Raw genomic sequence first — 17,171 nt, forward strand, 5'->3', positions numbered from 1 at the left:
AAATGAGCCAATACCCCTAACAGCATAATCTGTTAGCACACAGCTCATTCTATGTTAGCAAAATCAGTAGGCTAAGCAATAATGACCAGAAATCACATATTGGGTATCTCTGTCTGGTGAAGACATGGATAGGTAGTGTTATATTTTTATAAATCTTTTTATAGGATTGATTTCAAAGGACATGCTGTTTCCTTGATCATAACTTCTCAGTAAATCATCCCTCAAAAAGGCAAGGAACAAATTGGTTGGAAAAGGTACTTCTGGAATTTCTCCATTAACACCTTGCATAGCAATGGAAGTTTGAGAAATCTGTTTTTATCTCCATGACCCTGAGTTTCAAAGACCAGAAAGTTTTTCTGTGGAAAAGCTCCTGTTCTCCTGCTACCTCTGCATGAATACTAGCTCTAGAACATCTTTATTTTCTCTGTTTTTAGTGGTAGTAATAACTGATTCCCTGAAGCTAAAGGTGTCCCTGTTCCCAACTAGAACAAGGAATCCAATGCCAATGCAAATTTTTATGTCCTTTATTTTATTTATAAGAATTGTACAATGCATTGAATCCTTACTATATTTAGAAAATGAAATGAAAATTTCAGAAGATGTAAAAGAGTCCTGTGACCCTTAATAAACATGAAATTTTGAGGCTTTCTTTCCCCCTCCTTGCTCATCGAGAGAGCCCTGTCATACAAACTCCAGCATCCCATCAAAATTTCCACATCACCCTTTAGAACTTATTTCTGAGAAGGTGCAATCTCTACAAATACATGCCATGGGAAACTTCAGCCAGATCACTGGAATAATGACAATACTGTTATGACTTTACCTATCCTATCAGTAGGTTAATAAGTGGCCAGACTGAGAGGAAAACCTTCCGTTTTTTAGGGTGTGCACAGATGCAGGATTTGAATTCAAGCTTACAAAGCCACAGCACCCATTAAGGTGGGCAGCTATTCAGACAGCAGTGTTTGGGTTGGATCTGCTCTCTTAAATAAAGAGTACCAGAAGATTTCACTTCTTTGTGTAAGATAAGGGAAGTTACCAGTAATGAGAGACTCATCTGCCATAGAACTGCCATCAATGACCTTTCCATCCACTGGGAACTTTCCACCAGGAACAACTTTTATAATATCACCCCTTTGAACCAGTTCAACAGGTACTTGCTCCTCCCTGCAAAAGACACAAGCCGAACAGGCAGGTTACTTATGCTATCAGCTTGCAGGTTAACTGGATCAAGCCTAGTCTGTGACCCAAGCAGGCTGAAGGGATTTTAATTCATAAATACATGCCTGACAATAGAGTGACCAGGTCCAAGAGTCACCACAGTGGCTTCTGTGGCTTGAAGAGACATAAGCTTAGCAAGAGCTTCTGAGGTCTTACCCTAAAAAACAGAGATTAAGGTTTAAGATACATTGAGATATATAAATCCTGCTATGTACTTAACACAATGAACTCTAAACAACCTTTCATATTAGAGACTGCTGACTCAAAATTCCTCTGAATAGTTTATCCTACTCCTATCATAAATACACGACATTTGTGTGAAGATGAGTTACCTTGGCTATGTGTTCCAGCCATCTGCCGAGCGCAATGAACACAAACAGCATGGGAGGAGTGTCGAAGAAAGTGACAGGGCTTTTCTCTGCCTTCTCAAGGATCGCTACTATCAGGATCACGCAGGAATACACATAAGCAATCGTTGTGGCCAGGACGATGAGCACATCCATATTGGCCGTCTTGTGCCTCAGGGACTTGTAAGCTTGCACATAAAAATACCATCCACCAAGGAACTGTTGGTGTGAGCAGGGACAGACTCACATTGAGATCAGTAACCACAGAGTACATAATACTGCCCAGAGCAGAATTAAAACCATGCAGGACATAAGGGAAGGCATCGCTGACCCCAGCAAATTTGATACTGATACAACTTCAGGTCTACTAGGAGAATGACTCCATTGACATCCTCTCATTCACGCTTCCTGGTTCTCAAAGCCAGCAAATTTTTCCTCAGCAATGCAAAGGCATAGAAAATGAAAGGATTCACCTACAGCTACCCAATTAGTTTACAGATGATCAGGTATCTATTTTAATATTATCTGCTCCACTTGGAAACTACCTGATGCAACTTTGACAGGAGGAACAGCTATGAATTGAATAAATACAAAAAGGATAAAAAAGAAAAGTGCCACTTTGTTCTGCTTAGATGGTACAGACAAGAGGGCAGGCCTAATCCACTCAATATTTCTATTTCTGTCTTTATCACATCAGATCACATAAATGAGAGATGAATAGAAAGCAAACCCCTGGGAAACAGTATGGACATACCTGAACAAATGTGCACAGGATAAAAAAGAGAAGATTCAAAATAGATAATCCAGGAATGAGGTTCTGTTCCAGCACCTTAGACCCATGGTCTTCACCACTGGGTATTTGCATATAAATCATTAGGACTACAACAGGGATACCAAACGCTAGGCTGTACAAGAAAGATTTCCTCCACCTGAAAAAGAAAAACTGTAAATCCGTGGGTTTTTTACACCCCACTCAGGCCCAACTGTGCTGGTAGTGCAGGGCTGGGGTTATTAGCACTGTACTAACACACAGCTTTGGGATATTTGCAAAGATCCAGTATTTTGGAACAACTTCAGTGTCTGCAACATGTTTAACTGTATAGACTTCAGGCAGTTAAAAATTAAAATAATGAAAGCAACAAAAGTACTTGAACCAAATGTTGAATGATAAAATTAAATACGCTTTACACAAGAATAATCAAATTAACTGGGAAGAGTGCTGGCGGGAGTAGAGTTACAAGATATGATCCAGACATGTTCTTTAGTGAGAGAGAAAAGAAATACTTACTGCTGTATTTCCTTTTTATGACTCAGGTTATGTGCATTTGGAGCTCTTTTAGCCACAGAAGCATGAAAGCCAATTTCCTTTTTATTGAAATGGAAGGAAAGATAAGTTGGTTTCAATGAAGCTAACCATATTACTTACAACATATTTAAATTATACTACTTTTAGAAGAAATGTCAGAAAAGGACACTGTTCCATGTTTAATAAATTCTAACCCCTTATTTACTTTTAGATTCTGCCAAAATGAGAGGATATTTCAGTCAGTAGTCAAAATTTGGACTGCCAAGGACTACATGAACAAAGTGTATAGATGCAGTAAGTGTCCAAGTCCTTAGGCATGGGGAGCTTCCACTGAGAGGTGGAATTGTACTGCACCCCTCCTAAAGAAAAATATATGCCCTTTAACCCCACTGGAATAATCAGGAGATATGGGATATACTACAAAGGAAGTTAAAATGCACAAGCCACTGGGAGCTTGACAACCTTGTGAGCAAGTTCCTAATGCTACTGTTTAATAAATACACCTGAAATTGAAAATTAAAGTGTCTAAAGTTAGTTTAAACCTATAGGACAACAAACTGCAGGGCAAAGCAGCCCAGAAACAAAAACAAGCAAAAATTTATCTTTGAGTCCCTCGGGTGAGTTACTGCAGTAGAACCATGCCTCCTGCCCAAAAACCCTAAAAACCCAAAGCACACTTGCAAGAACAATACACTTGAACTTCCTACCTGCATCATTAAATGCTTCTGGGGCAAAGTATGCTTTAGAGAACTACTCTGCCAGCCTGAACAGCCTGCTAGTTAACATGCTAATAACTGCAGCTGCATCATTGCTGTGGTCTAGCAGCTCTTTTCTGAGTAAATACTCTAGAGCACGGAAGGCAAACATTCTCTGCTGTCCTCCTGACTACTCACTGCGTGCACCTCACACAGTAGGATCTCCTCCCTTTTGGTGGGACAAAAAAGAAAAAAGTTTTTGTCCACATCTGGGCCATCATAACAGTAGATTTTATAATCTGTGTGATTACTGGTAAACCAGGATCTTTTCATTTAATATCAGGCTGTATCACAAGCTGTTTCCATTCAAAAAGATGTAGGGAGAGATGCAAGTGTGTACAGAGATATGTAATGCTTGTGGCATGAGCTGTGGCAAAACTTGTTTTACAGCCTTTGTCACTGCCAAGAGAAAGTACTTTTTTTTTCTGAATTAGCAACACTTTACTGAAATGACTGTGATTCTACACATAGAATTCCAAGAAATGAATATGTGACACTTTTGCCAGGTAAAGATAAAAAAAGGTTCATTTTGTAGTTTTTAGTGTGTGTTTTTAGAGTAACATCTGGGTAGCCTATGCATTCCTGTGGAGCACAGCAGCCTTACCCCAAGAGCATAAAAACATGGCAATAACTATGGCACCTACAAAATCAGTGAAACCTCTCAAATATCAGCTGCTTTATTTCCTTCTAAGTTTCACCATGTAATTGTCCATACATAAACAATTTCCAAAGCCTACCTTGATTACTTTTATAATATCTCGAGGTCCAATAATTTCAGGATCAAACTGAATGTGAGCTTTGCTAGTTGCAAGTGCAACTGAGGCAGAGAATATGCCATTTGTTCTCATGAGTTTGGATTCAATATTGTGAACACAGGAAGCACAAGTCATCCCTGTAATCTAAAGAAAAAACAATTTTGGGTAGTTAGCAATCCCCCACATTCACCCAGCATTTGTGGGCGTACTTGAGACAAGGCCTCAGCAAAAAGGTTTTATAGAGCTGTCTTAAATGATACAAAGCTGAGAACAACTATCCACATTTATTATAAAATTGTGCAGGCAGCAGATATAGTCACAGCCATGTATTTGCATGGTAGCACTCAGACATGCTATTAACTGTAAAAGTATAACTAATATGGTTGTATCAACATTGCCAGAGCCCAAATTCTGCATGTGTAACTTCATCTCTCTTGAATTTTCCTGTGGTTTCAATAAGGCATGTTACCACTTTGTGATCTATTAACACAGCAGCAGACTGATGTTCTCTGTCTTGCAGTAAATATCTGTCAGAGAATAAAAATTAGTATTTGAGGAATCCATCCTTCAATAAGAAATGTACTCATTTTACTGATTTTACCCAAAGCTCCTAGACCTCTATGCAAAGCCCTTAACATTAGCAATATGTATTTGTTGACAAACTCTCAGTTACTCAGAGTCTGTACTAAAGTGCACTAATGGAAAACTTCTGTTTCATTTCTGCTTGCTAAGAAAAGTCTAATCTGTACATAGAACTGTCACTTTTTATTTCAGCGCTTTTGGCTAGGTCCTTCTAAGACAAGCTGATTTTGTCTTTTCAGCAATTATTTTAAAAAATAGTGTCTCTAGCCAGAACTGAGCTGCTCAAGCCACAACTGCTCAAGCAAAGCTATTTGCAAGAAAATCAGTCTTCCAGACCCAACTTTTCCAAAACAAACATGTAATTTCAAATACACATGACTTACAAGAAGCTCCACTTGCCCTTCTGTTTCCGCATTATTTTCCATGATGGTAGCTTCAAAACCCAAATTCTGGATCAGCTGTGCTATTTCAAGAGGCTGTATGAGTTCTGGCTTGTATTTTATCTCTGCTTTACCTGCCATCAGTGCTACCAACACTGAAACAATTCCTGCAGTGGCAATAACAAAAATATTACATAATGTAGCTCCTTTGAAGGAAAGAAAAATAAAATATTACAAATTACTGTCAGTGAGGACTGTAACAACTTAGAGGTATTATAAGCCTAATGATTTCTCTCTGCCTCCTTCTAGTGTTTTTCTCTAGTCACAACAGCAAAGTTTTTACAGAGACCCAGCCACACTGTGTCTCCCTTTAGCAATTAGAGGAATTGCAAGATTTACACAGGGAAGGAGGTGAGTTTTGCTGTTATCTAACGAGACAAAAAGGATGTTTGGAAGTAACCTTTACATCCACTGCAGAAAGATCTGCCCTAGACTATTGTAGTTTGGAACGAGCACTGCAGCACAATACTACACCTTTTTATTTTCTTGTTCTTCACCCCTCCTTATTTTTTTAATAAATAAAAAGCCCACAGAAATCATTGAGAATCAAAACATAGAGATCACAAGGAAAAAAAAATTGTTTTGAAGATCTAATGCTTTTTTTTGATTTCTAAATCAAGGCAGTGAGACCACCACTGGGAGACTGGGGAGAGAGTAATCGATAAGCAAAACCTCCCAAAGGCATGCTGACACAACTGAAAGCAGACATTGCTAAGGCTCATCTGTTAATCTTCTACATGGCCAGAGGATAAGCAGCCCCAGCCTGCAGACTTCTAGAGCAGGTAAACACCACTGTGCCTAAGCTTACCCTGGCAGTGGGGCCATACATTTGTTTGCACCTGCTTGTGCAAATATGCCCGAGCATGCCTGAGCTCTCAGTGACTCTGGAGGAGATGGATTGCTTTGTAAACCAACAAGGCCCTGAAAGCTAAATGACAACCGTTCCTCTGTTCTTGTCTTCAAAGTTATTTGAATTTTTTATCACTTTACAACCTGCTACAAGTATGTTCATCATGTTTGCCCACTAGTGCAATAGGATAGCTAGAACAGTGACATAATTACATTAGCACTAAGAGAATTAAGTCTGACTTCCAGATGTTGTATGACAGCCTCTTCTATTAATCTCATAGAACATCTTTTCCATCCCATCATCCCTCATCATTAGACTCATTATAGGAATCTTAAATTTATTACCATCTTCTTTCTGCAGATTTCTTTCAATGGTAGACACACACGATGCACAGGTCATGCCTGTGATCTGTAAAACGCACTTCTCTTCTGTGGCTCCACTGAGCTGGTTTGACCCATCAGAGTGAGGATTGTCTGGAAGAGCTTCTGAGGCATTGCCTTGGTGAGGAGGCTCTGGAGCTCGAGGCTGCACAGCAGCTTTGCTGGCATCAGGCTGGCACCTGTGCTCTCCCGGGGCGGTGTCTTGAATAAATGCACAATACACTGAGCTATTCACAGTGTGACTGGATGGCGCAAAAGTACAAACAAGTCACATTTATCAACCACACAAACACTCACAGGTGACACAATGACCTTGGTCTCTATATGGAAATAAAATAGGTTGTTATTATGCTTATAAAAATACATATTCAACAGTGCCACTTGCATGACCATCGAACTCTACAGAACTAGCTTACCACCTTCAGATAGCAAATTATTCCCTCCAATTTCAATGCCTGGAGCTGTCAGCTACCTCCACCTGATGAAGATATATTGGTATCTAGAGGGTCCTTATCCAGCACAGAGAATGTAGTCCAGTCATACCCATTCTGTCACTGTTGCCATCTATGCAGGACTCATATTACTTCATCTCAAACAAGGAAAACAACAGGTTTCTCAAAAGGTTTCTCTTTATGGCACAGTATTCATACTGTAAGTACTGCAAAATGAGTATTGGAAGCACCCCAGAGACCTGAACACAAATGGGCCCCTTGCAAACATTTTTATTCTTTGCCAGATATTGAACTGACACACAACAGCTCCAGCTGTGTTGACAAACTACCTCCCTTGGGCAGAGGTTTGTGTAAAGGAGCAGGAGTTCCTTCCTAACATGTTAAACATGGGGGGGGTCCCTCCTTTTCCAGATGGAGTGGAAGCTTTCCCACCAAAAAATTATAAGCCAAACAAATTATAATTAAACACCACATGCAAGGCCCTCCTCATTTGTGGTAGTACCACAGATTCAGAGGAATTGGACCCATGAGAGAAGTGAATAGGATGTGGTTTTTTGTGATCAAACTACTTAATTTCAGGTAAACTGCATCAGTATTTCAAAGCAAATATGTTTAGTTGAAGCAGGTGAAAATTGTCACATTCGAAATTTGTGAGAGAGGAGTTTGTGCATCAAAACAACTTTTTAAACATTGAGCACATGTACAAAATGCATACACTGATGCAACTGACATGCAAAAGCAGCTGTTCCCCCCAAAGAGTACCTGCACTTTGACATTTACCTTGCTTAAAGCAAGGTTTAGTGAAGTAAGGCGGGCAAAAATACTGAAGAAATAAAGGTCAAAGGCTAAAGACACTGAAAAGAGGTTTTAGCTAGGTAAAAAGGGGTTTTAAATGAAAGATACTTCATGAAGTTTGTAAGTTTTAGTATTCTGGAACATAAATGTAAACATTTGGTTTGATAGCTCTACTTACAACAGCTTGTAGACATAGGAGGAAACCTACTGCAGGGGATAAGGGGATGAGCTACTTGAAAGGCTTTGTACCTCAGGCCTTTTGGCTTCATAATGTAACTCAGCTCTCACAGCCACTGCTGCAGTTATTAAGGGCTGAAACACAGTGCCTTACAGCTGAAACCTCTCTCCCTTGCTAAGTGAGGTCAGATCAGGCCAGGCATTCCGAAGAGACAATGTCCATGCGATGCTTTGGGAATTTCTCTCCCCAAAGGAATCTCAGCGCAGACCTTGCATGACCACCTTGGCACGCTACCCACAGAAGAAAAAACACTGTTACCTGTCAGCACAGAGGCATCAAATCCCATGTCTTCTATGGCAGCTCTTAACTCTTCTCCACTAGTGACAGCAGGATCATAGTGTACGGTCCCAGTACTGCCAGCTAGAGAAACTGCTACGTGCTGCACTCCCTGCCTCTGTGATACGGCCCCTTCTATGGACTGCACACAAGAATTGCAGGTCATGCCATCAATCTTAATAACAGCCACATGTGTCGTGCCCTGTGGTGGCTGTCTGACGACATTGTATGTGAAAGCACCTGAGGGATATGCTGCTTTATTTGCTTCTGAACCACTAAGGAGGCTTACTTTAAAGTTTCCAGGTGGAAGGGATTCGATAGCATGCTGGAAAGCTGACAGGGTGATTAAATCTGGGCTGTACTGTACCACAGCACATTTATGCTCCAAAGACACTTTAATACTTTTTATGCCAGGAAGATCTGATATATTTCCTTCAATGTTTCTGACACAGGACTTGCAGTGCATGCCCTCTATCTGTACAGTCACTGTTGCTGTGCTACCCATCTCGGGGACCAGCAAATCCAGCCCATCACTCTCGAGGCTTGCAGGTGTCTCCCTGGGGTTTGCATCCTGCAAGCGCTGGAGATCCAGGGCACCCAGCTTCAATGGGGCTGATTTACTTTTAATGGTGCAGTCGTACCCCAGGTCACTGATGTGTCTCTTGAGGTCATCAGGCTGAATGATGTAAGGATGGTAAGCAATAATTGCTTCTTGGTTATCAAGTGACACCTTGATTTTTGCTACACCGTGCAGTTTCCTAATCTTTCCTTCAATGTTGGTGACACAGGACTGGCATGTCATGCCTTCTACCCGAAGCTTAGCGACTGCTTCTTTCAAGCTTGGCAAATTTACAGTTGCTGTCGTCAACTTCTCTTCTGCTATGTTGGCGTCAAAGCCCATGTCCAGAATTTCCTGGCAAATCTGTTCAGGGCTTATTTCCGACTGCTGATACTTGATAATGGCATTGTTCTGTTCAAGGGAGACTTTAATTCTCAAAACGCCCTTCACCTTGGAAATTCGGCCTTCTATCGACTGCACACATGATTGGCAAGTCATTCCCACAATGTTGACTACCACAGTATGCTCTTGGGAAGGTGGAGAGGGCATGGTTTCAGAGCTTGCCTCATAGCCCATGTTGTCAAAAGCAAAATTATGTTTCATTGTAGGCTTCAGCTCACAACCAGGAGGAGAATCGATGTTGGACAAAGCCTAAGGAAAAAGTGGAAAAGTAAAAATAAATGCATGTACACTTAGCCCTGTAAAAGCAACAACAGCCTTCATATGCTCTCAAGCACACACTAGAAGTGCTCTCAACTTAGTCTATATTGCCAAAACCCTGTGCAACATTGGTTTACACTTTGAATATATTACCAGTGAGTTATGCCCATGATAATGAATCAGGCTTCTGACAGTCTCTTGAGCAGCAATTCAGAAAATACTGACCAGGGATATAAAAGCAGAATTGGCTCAATATTCCTACCTTAACCAAGTAATTTTAAACTTGAGTTCTCTGCAGCCACAGGACACTTCCATCACACAGCCTGAGCTGCTCTTCAGAGCACACTGTCACTGGCACAGTGGGTCACAGTAGAGAGTGTGCTGACTGCCCCTCCAAAAGGTCACAAACTGGCCCAGTTTGGCCAACCTGCTACTTCCCAGGAGGAGTTCAAACCAAAACAAAGAAAACCAAAAAGCCCAAGAAAACAGAATCATGACTTTTCCAGAAGCCTGAAACAAGTTGGTGCAGGGAGGGTCTGCTGCATGATATTTGAAGAGCTATTTGCACACACACAAAGGCCTGGGCTCTCTGCATTTAATATATAATCCTTTGAACCTGAAATCTGTATCTAACAAAGACCTTGAAAGACACAGAACTGTAAGCAGATATTCTCACTACGGTTTAATTTTATTTACCCACTTGTGAGGCACCTAAGACTATAAATTGTGCTACAGTAACTCACTGATTTCATCCAACACTGATTTTCAGGGTGGCCAGTACTGAAACAGTTCACTTCTGGCTGGCCTATCTCTCAGTCAGACCACAGCCTCTGCAATACTGGAACTCTACAGCTGAATGCACTCAATTCAACTGAAAATGATTTTTTTTTTTTTTAAGTGCCAATGCTTCTTACAGAACAAGTACTGAGAGCTCCAGTTGCCGGAGCTATGTGATGAGAAAGATTGAAAAGGGCAGGGACAAGTCCTAGATTGTCAGATTTCATGGAAAGAACTTGAAAATTCATGTCCATGATTTAAGGCAACTTTAAATACTAGAGATCTAGATGAAAGCTACTAGGATAAATCAATTCTCTTGCATGCAAAGCCTTGGGCTCACTGACATTCAATAAAACACCTGATGCTGGGCATTACTGCAGGGAGAGCCTGGAGAAGGGCCCACTGGATCACCCCCAGTATTGAGGATCCTTTTCCTATGACCCACAAGAAACTTATTTCTCAATACCACAGCATGGATGAGAAGCATTTAGGCTGCTTAGTAACACTAGACTGCATCCAGTTCATTTGATGCAGTATTCAAAATTCATTAACTTGATTTTGTTTCACGCTTAGACAGCTTGGGAATAATGAGATCTGGGGCCACAAAAACAGCAAAAACTTAAGACAAAAAATTTGCTTTCAGACTTTTCTATACTGTATTTGTTAGGACAGGAGGAGGAATGAGCAAATTCAACTCTTCAAGATTATGGTGCAGCCCCTCAACTATCCTGACATCAAACTCTCTCCTGCTCCCCCTCTTCTGCTTGGCCTCATGGCTGCACTCCAGGGATGTTGGGGAAGAAGAGTCAGAGGAATATTTTAGTCCTGGCATCCCCTTTTGCTTCCTCCTCCCACTGGCCTGGCAGCACCCAGGACACTGCTCTCCTTGCACTTCCCCTCCCATAAGTTAGTGAAATCCCCAGCATATATGGAAGTGTGCCACAATCACCTTCTTTCAAAACAAAGCATTAACACTTAATCAGATTTTCCTGCTAAGGTGGTGCCCTGTTTAAGCACCACGCAAAGACAACCGAGACACCCCCATTCTTGTGTCCTCCTATTGTTGTGACTTCCCACAATTTGAAATAATAACCTAGCCTTGTATTTTGGAAAAACCCCATATGAAAACAGTCTCCCAACCACCACATTTGAAATGTGGCCTAAACTCAAACTCACATTGATTGTAAATTCTGCCTGAAGAAGCATTAGGTGAATATTGCCTGTCATCCTCTTTCCTGTCCCCAGTCCCCCAAGGACACTGCTCACAGTGGCCTGCTCTTATCAAAAACACCTGGTGCAATCTGTGTGGCAGTCACAGAAGCTCACCCTGTGCATGTACTTCGGCTTCCAGGACAAAGGTATTTTGCCTTCTGCATCCTTTGGTGAAACAGAGCACGAATGGAGGAGCCGAGCATCCTCCACTCTCTGCTTCACTGCCTGTCTGGCCACCACTTGCAGATGAAACTCAGGAACCATCACAGGCCTTATGTCCTCCACTGTGTTCCCTCCCCCACCATGTTCACTGTCTCAGTTTTCCAAGGTACCCCGTGACATAAAAGCAATTCAAATTATTAATGTAAAAAGAATAGAGGGTACTTCTCGTTACCTAGTCTTTTGAAAAACATAAAAGCAAGGACTGATTCCACTATTTCAATGTACTGTAAGCCACAGAAACGTCAAAACTTGGACACTGCTTTTTGTTTTGCATAAAAAGCTATCCCAACATCTAGAAGAATTGGCAAAAATATTTTGTTTGCTACTTGTTGAAACCATATGCTTATGCTCTGTAGGAGAAAAAACCTTGCACGCAAATTTTTAAGTGACAAGGAGAAAACAGTGAGGGGATGTGGATATAAGAAAACTAAAAACCTTCTTTCCCTTAAAAAAAACCCACACAAGTGCCAAAACATTGAAGAATCTACTCCCAAGACCAAGAAATGTGCACAGGTACAAACAAAGTATTTACAAAGCCTTTAGTATTGTTTATAACAGATTTAAAAAACCCAAAAACAACCAGAAACAGAATAGGGAACACTACAGAATACACAGAAATGTGCGTATTGGCAAGAAGGGTATTTCTACAACAGACAAGAGGAAAACAGCAGAGTCATGTAAGGACACAAAGATGAGACATACAGAAATGTGTCCATAGTTTTCCTCAGGCACATGCTGGGTCTCAGAAATGGATTTCCTCATACTGGCTGACACCCACACATAAAATGGCATCCATAGGCTGTATGGTATTTCAGAGTTACTACCTGCAAGAGGATCAGAGAAGCAATCACCTCCAAAAATGCCCAAAAAAGGTGCTTGGGCGTCTCAGGCATTGCCCCTTCTGCTTTTTTCTGCCCAGAGAGAAATATGAACAAAATAATGGGAATGCATCTGCTCTACATCCAGAAGGGAATGTGTGAAAGAACTGGCCATAGTTACTCTTTTGTCTCCACACCAAAGGAGAATGGCTCACTTTTAAGGGCAGGTATACGCCAAGTCTGTTTGTTCTACCAGCCTCATGCATATTTTTAAAGTATCTATGTGAAGAACATGCAAATAATTACACACGAAATGATGCCAATTCTTTCCCTCCTTTGTTCTGCCTGTAAAAGTTGGAAGTGAAAGCACACAGCAGAGCGAGTCTCTACCCTGAAAGCTAAGAAACTGGACACAAAGAAGTTATGAAAATCATATGAACAATACAAAAGAATTAAGGAAATCATTGACAAAGACTCAGTAGTAGATGGAGACAGCTTTAAAGAAAGCACAAGTACTGGCTGGAAAACACTTGCATCTACAGGAGAAGCTCTGAACCAGGCCCAAGATGAGTTGCAAATGTGCAGGAGTGTGGTGCCTGAAGCCCAAGTCCCAGAATGAGGAACTCAAAGCAAGAAACAAGGCATGAAGAGCAACCCTTGATGTCCCAGACAGGAGCTGTAGCACTCACGCCTGTCCTGGGGCAAAGCAGGGCTTGGGAACAGCTGGAAGAGGCAGAGGCTCATGCTCCCCTTTGGGACTGCCTCCAGCCAGCAGGAAGATCATCCAATGGGAATATGCCCTGGGGCTGGATTAACTTTTTGTGAAAGCATGGAGGTGGAGCAGGGCAGGAAGATGCTGCTGGATTGGAAGCAGCAAGTCTCAAGCCCTAGTTTGGCACAGAGCTCTTGGCATCATAGCATCCAGAGTTCATGGCAGGTTCATTTGGGAAAGGTAGTCCTAGCCCATGGTCTGTATGGCTGGTGGGGCAAACCCACCCCATTAAGGGCTGCCCTTAGAGGCCCAGCATCATGCTGACCCATGGTACCCCAAAATAGGCTCCTTATTTTGGATATTCCCATTCAAATATGCAAAGGCTGATAGTTCAAGCAGTGAAGGGATATATAATAAATCTGAGAAAAATAACTGAACTCAGAAAAAAACCCCAAAGACATGGAAACCATGGCACTGGGTGAGACCCCCCACACATGCACACATGGTGACCCATGTCTTGAGAATGGATGCAGCACCATGGCTGTGAACACAACAGTGTTTGCGCCTTCCTTGGCTTCACAGCCCAGCCACCACCCACCCCTAGCTGAGTCCTCATGCCCTCCATTGATGTGTTTCATGGTCACCTCGTGGGGTGGCCTGTCACCAGAAAAGCCATCCCTCTACCCATCTGCCCTTCCCAAGAGGCGCAGCCACCTCCAAAATGCCAGTATAACACTCCTGGCTTCTGCAGCACAAGGCTGAGGTTGTGACAGGCACACTCCACAGCTCCCTGAGCATCATCCACACCAAGATCCAGCACAGTACTGCTCCTCTCTGCTCATCCAGCAAGGCTCTCCCCCATTCTCTGGCACTGCTCTCCTGCCCTCCTTCGCCTGGCCTGCAGGGATGGCAACTTTCACATCCTAAAACTCAAGCACCAGGCTCCTCAAAGTGATGCCAGGCAATCAGTGCCTGGCTCACTCAGCACCTCCTCCTCTGCCTCTGCCTGCCTGCTCATCCACAAATACTGCACCTCACATCTACTATGTCCTGAAGTTTTGGTCTGCTCTTTTCCCTGTACCTCTGTGGCCTGAAATCAGTTACTGCCCTCTTACCTTTGAGCACACAACTGCTGAAGAATCATCTTATCTGTGTTTTACCTTCTCTACTTCCTTCTTTCACAACTGCCTGATTCATGGCTTTGGATTCAGGCGGCAGCAGCACACAACTGAAAAGCCACACACTAATAATTAAACGCTTCAGAAGTTTCCCAGTTTATTATAGACAGACAGTGAACAACAAAATGAGGGCAGAGAAGCCACAAGAACATCAAAGGTCACGAGTCTTCAATTTTTTGCCAGTAACAGCAGCACGCTGGCACACAGAGTAGCCAGAAATTCAATCCTCATCCTCCTTAGCATTTTTCAGTGCATCTCGTTAGAGCATATTGTTTAAATGTATTAGATCATAAGCACTGTTCTTTCTCCCCTCGTCTCCCAAACAAAGATTAACAAATGTCAGTAGCTACTATTCAGTAACTACTTACAACACAATTTGTTATTTTTCAAACAGTTCCTGAGCCTTAAATGAGGGAAAAAACACCTTCTAAACCTGAATATCAAGATGCAATGAGATTATTACTACAAAGCAGCCTTTATGAGGCTTTTGTTTCCAAAATACTAAGTTGATTTACTAATGCTTCTGCCAAGGGACTGCTATTTCCCACCTGGGATCAGGCTTCCCTAACAGTACAGATGATAGGGAAAGACAGGCAGCTGAAGCCAGTCTTACTGAAATGACACCTACACTGTAATCAACAAACCTCAGAGACCTTAACAGGCACTTTTAAATTAAAGGGAGCTGTGTAAACCAAGTTTGGTTTATGGGAAAGGGGAAAAGCTTGCTGTAAACAAAATGTTTCTAATTTAGAATTAAAACAAGACAAAACCTCTTTGTGATGTTCTTCATAGCACCAGTACAAGCAGCATATATACCCCAGTGAACTGAATACAGAGAAGAGATCTTTTGGTAGAACAAAGTCTATTATGTCATGACTGTTTTCTAGCAAACATTTATAATACAAGAAGTAACTAAAGGCAGAAAAAGCCTCCAGGTATATTTGGTCTCTTCTGGCTGTTATTTCATTCCAGTCTGCCACTATTTGAACCATTCTAAGCATACCCAGTTTCAAAGAACATGAACACACAGAATCACAGAACATTCTGAGTTGGAAGGGACCCACAAGGGTCATCGAGTCCAATTTTTCAGCAAATGGTTCATGCAGGAATCAAACCTACCACCTTCACATTAGTTCGCTCCTACGAACTGAGCTTTGTTCTGACAATTTTCCTAAAATGTTCACAATATTCACTGATCCAAACTACATTACTCCAGTGTACATACATTTTAAACAGCAAAACTGTTTTAAAAAAATAAACCTCATCATGTTTCTTTCAGCATTGATCTAAGTCTCTTCGCCACAGTTAATCTCCAAAAATACCACAGGTATATACAATACTGAACTTTAAAAAAATTGCACAGATGTATTTATCAAGAGCTTCACTAGCACCCACTTACTAGATACAAATAAACTACTTACCTACAATAAGGACTTTTTAATGTTTCTGCAATTTCTGTTACTCCAAACTAGTAGGAGCTTCTTCAAACTACTGGAGCAATCGGAGTTCAAAAGGAGAAATACTATTATGTTTCCTTCCTAAGAATCACCACTCTGTATTATTAGAGGTGGAGCTGAAACAATGCTCATTAGCTTCTACAGCATAAGTCATCACTAACAACTTGTTTCAAAGATTATTTTCAGAGGATCCCCAGAGGACTTTGCATTTGTACTGCTTGTTACAGGACTGGCATCCATGCTGGGGATTAAGACAATTTAGATAAAGAAGGTTTAACCTCCTTTAATATACAACCCATGCAACAACATGCTTTGTTTTAAATTCACCAGTTCAGAAACACCACTTCCCTCCCTACACGCACACACACACACACACACACACACACACACTGACCTGCCTTTCATCTGTATTGATTTCTGTCATTCCCATGGAGTAACTCTGCAAAAGTTTCTCTTCTTTCTGCAAGTTACTGCTTGCTTTTACCGGAGACGCCGTCTTGGACTTTTCACCAATAATCAGTAGTTCAGGCACATCACGAGCTGCCTGCTGCTTACTAATAGACACCAAGGATATGTTTCTGTCGTTTAAAGTAGCTAAGTAGGACAGTTCCCTTTTCATTTTATTGTTCAGTTTTCTCTCCATTATTTTTCTGGACTTTAAATATTGCAACGCCAAGAAAAAGTTTCACGAGAGCAGTTATTTGTTGTCCTCCAAGCCACGCTTCTTTCAGCTACATTTACAACAGCTTGAAGAGTTCTGCCTGTCTAATCCATGTGCTTATTAGGCATTCATCAGGAAATCCCAGATGCAACCTGCGATCCTTATGCAGGCTGTTTGCTGCACTCAGCTACCTGCTCTCCCTGCCAGTTTAAATGTTTCCCACCAATTGGCATCCCACATGCTTTCCAAACTGCGTCCGGCACTGCTGATCTCTGCACACGGCGTTGCAGCAGGCTCAGCCAAGGCTGCCTTTCACAAGCTGCTCAAACATGACCTGTGTGCAGCAGCCAGAGTGTAACCAGCCCACACAGACAGGCACTGGCTCCTTGAGGCCATGTGCACAATCACAGCTCCTGCACAGGGAAAACGCTGTTTCAGTTCCTCCTACTATGAAATTACTGGGGGCTTCTTGGATAAAATGAAGTCCCTTCTAACACTGAAAACATGCCCACGATTAC

General features: G+C 41.8%; 1 protein-coding gene across 1 annotated transcript in view; it reads right to left on the reverse strand.

The window, feature by feature from the left end:
• ATP7B (ATPase copper transporting beta) overlaps nucleotides 1-16,635 on the reverse strand; it is a gene marked incomplete at both ends in the record, with an annotated part of 29,400 nt that extends 12,765 nt beyond the window's left edge. Inside the window, 10 exons of the mRNA XM_084226413.1 lie at nucleotides 1,040-1,163; nucleotides 1,283-1,378; nucleotides 1,554-1,787; nucleotides 2,323-2,497; nucleotides 2,857-2,933; nucleotides 4,367-4,528; nucleotides 5,350-5,513; nucleotides 6,601-6,837; nucleotides 8,380-9,607; nucleotides 16,387-16,635. Coding sequence (XP_084082539.1) covers nucleotides 1,040-1,163; nucleotides 1,283-1,378; nucleotides 1,554-1,787; nucleotides 2,323-2,497; nucleotides 2,857-2,933; nucleotides 4,367-4,528; nucleotides 5,350-5,513; nucleotides 6,601-6,837; nucleotides 8,380-9,607; nucleotides 16,387-16,635 — 2,746 coding nt within the window. The remainder of the gene's footprint in view (nucleotides 1-1,039; nucleotides 1,164-1,282; nucleotides 1,379-1,553; nucleotides 1,788-2,322; nucleotides 2,498-2,856; nucleotides 2,934-4,366; nucleotides 4,529-5,349; nucleotides 5,514-6,600; nucleotides 6,838-8,379; nucleotides 9,608-16,386) is intronic.
• Between the last annotated feature and the right edge of the window lie 536 nt (nucleotides 16,636-17,171).

The sequence above is a fragment of the Fringilla coelebs genome (assembly GCF_963513975.1).
Source record: "Fringilla coelebs genome assembly, chromosome: 2".
Lineage (NCBI taxonomy): Eukaryota > Metazoa > Chordata > Aves > Passeriformes > Fringillidae > Fringilla > Fringilla coelebs.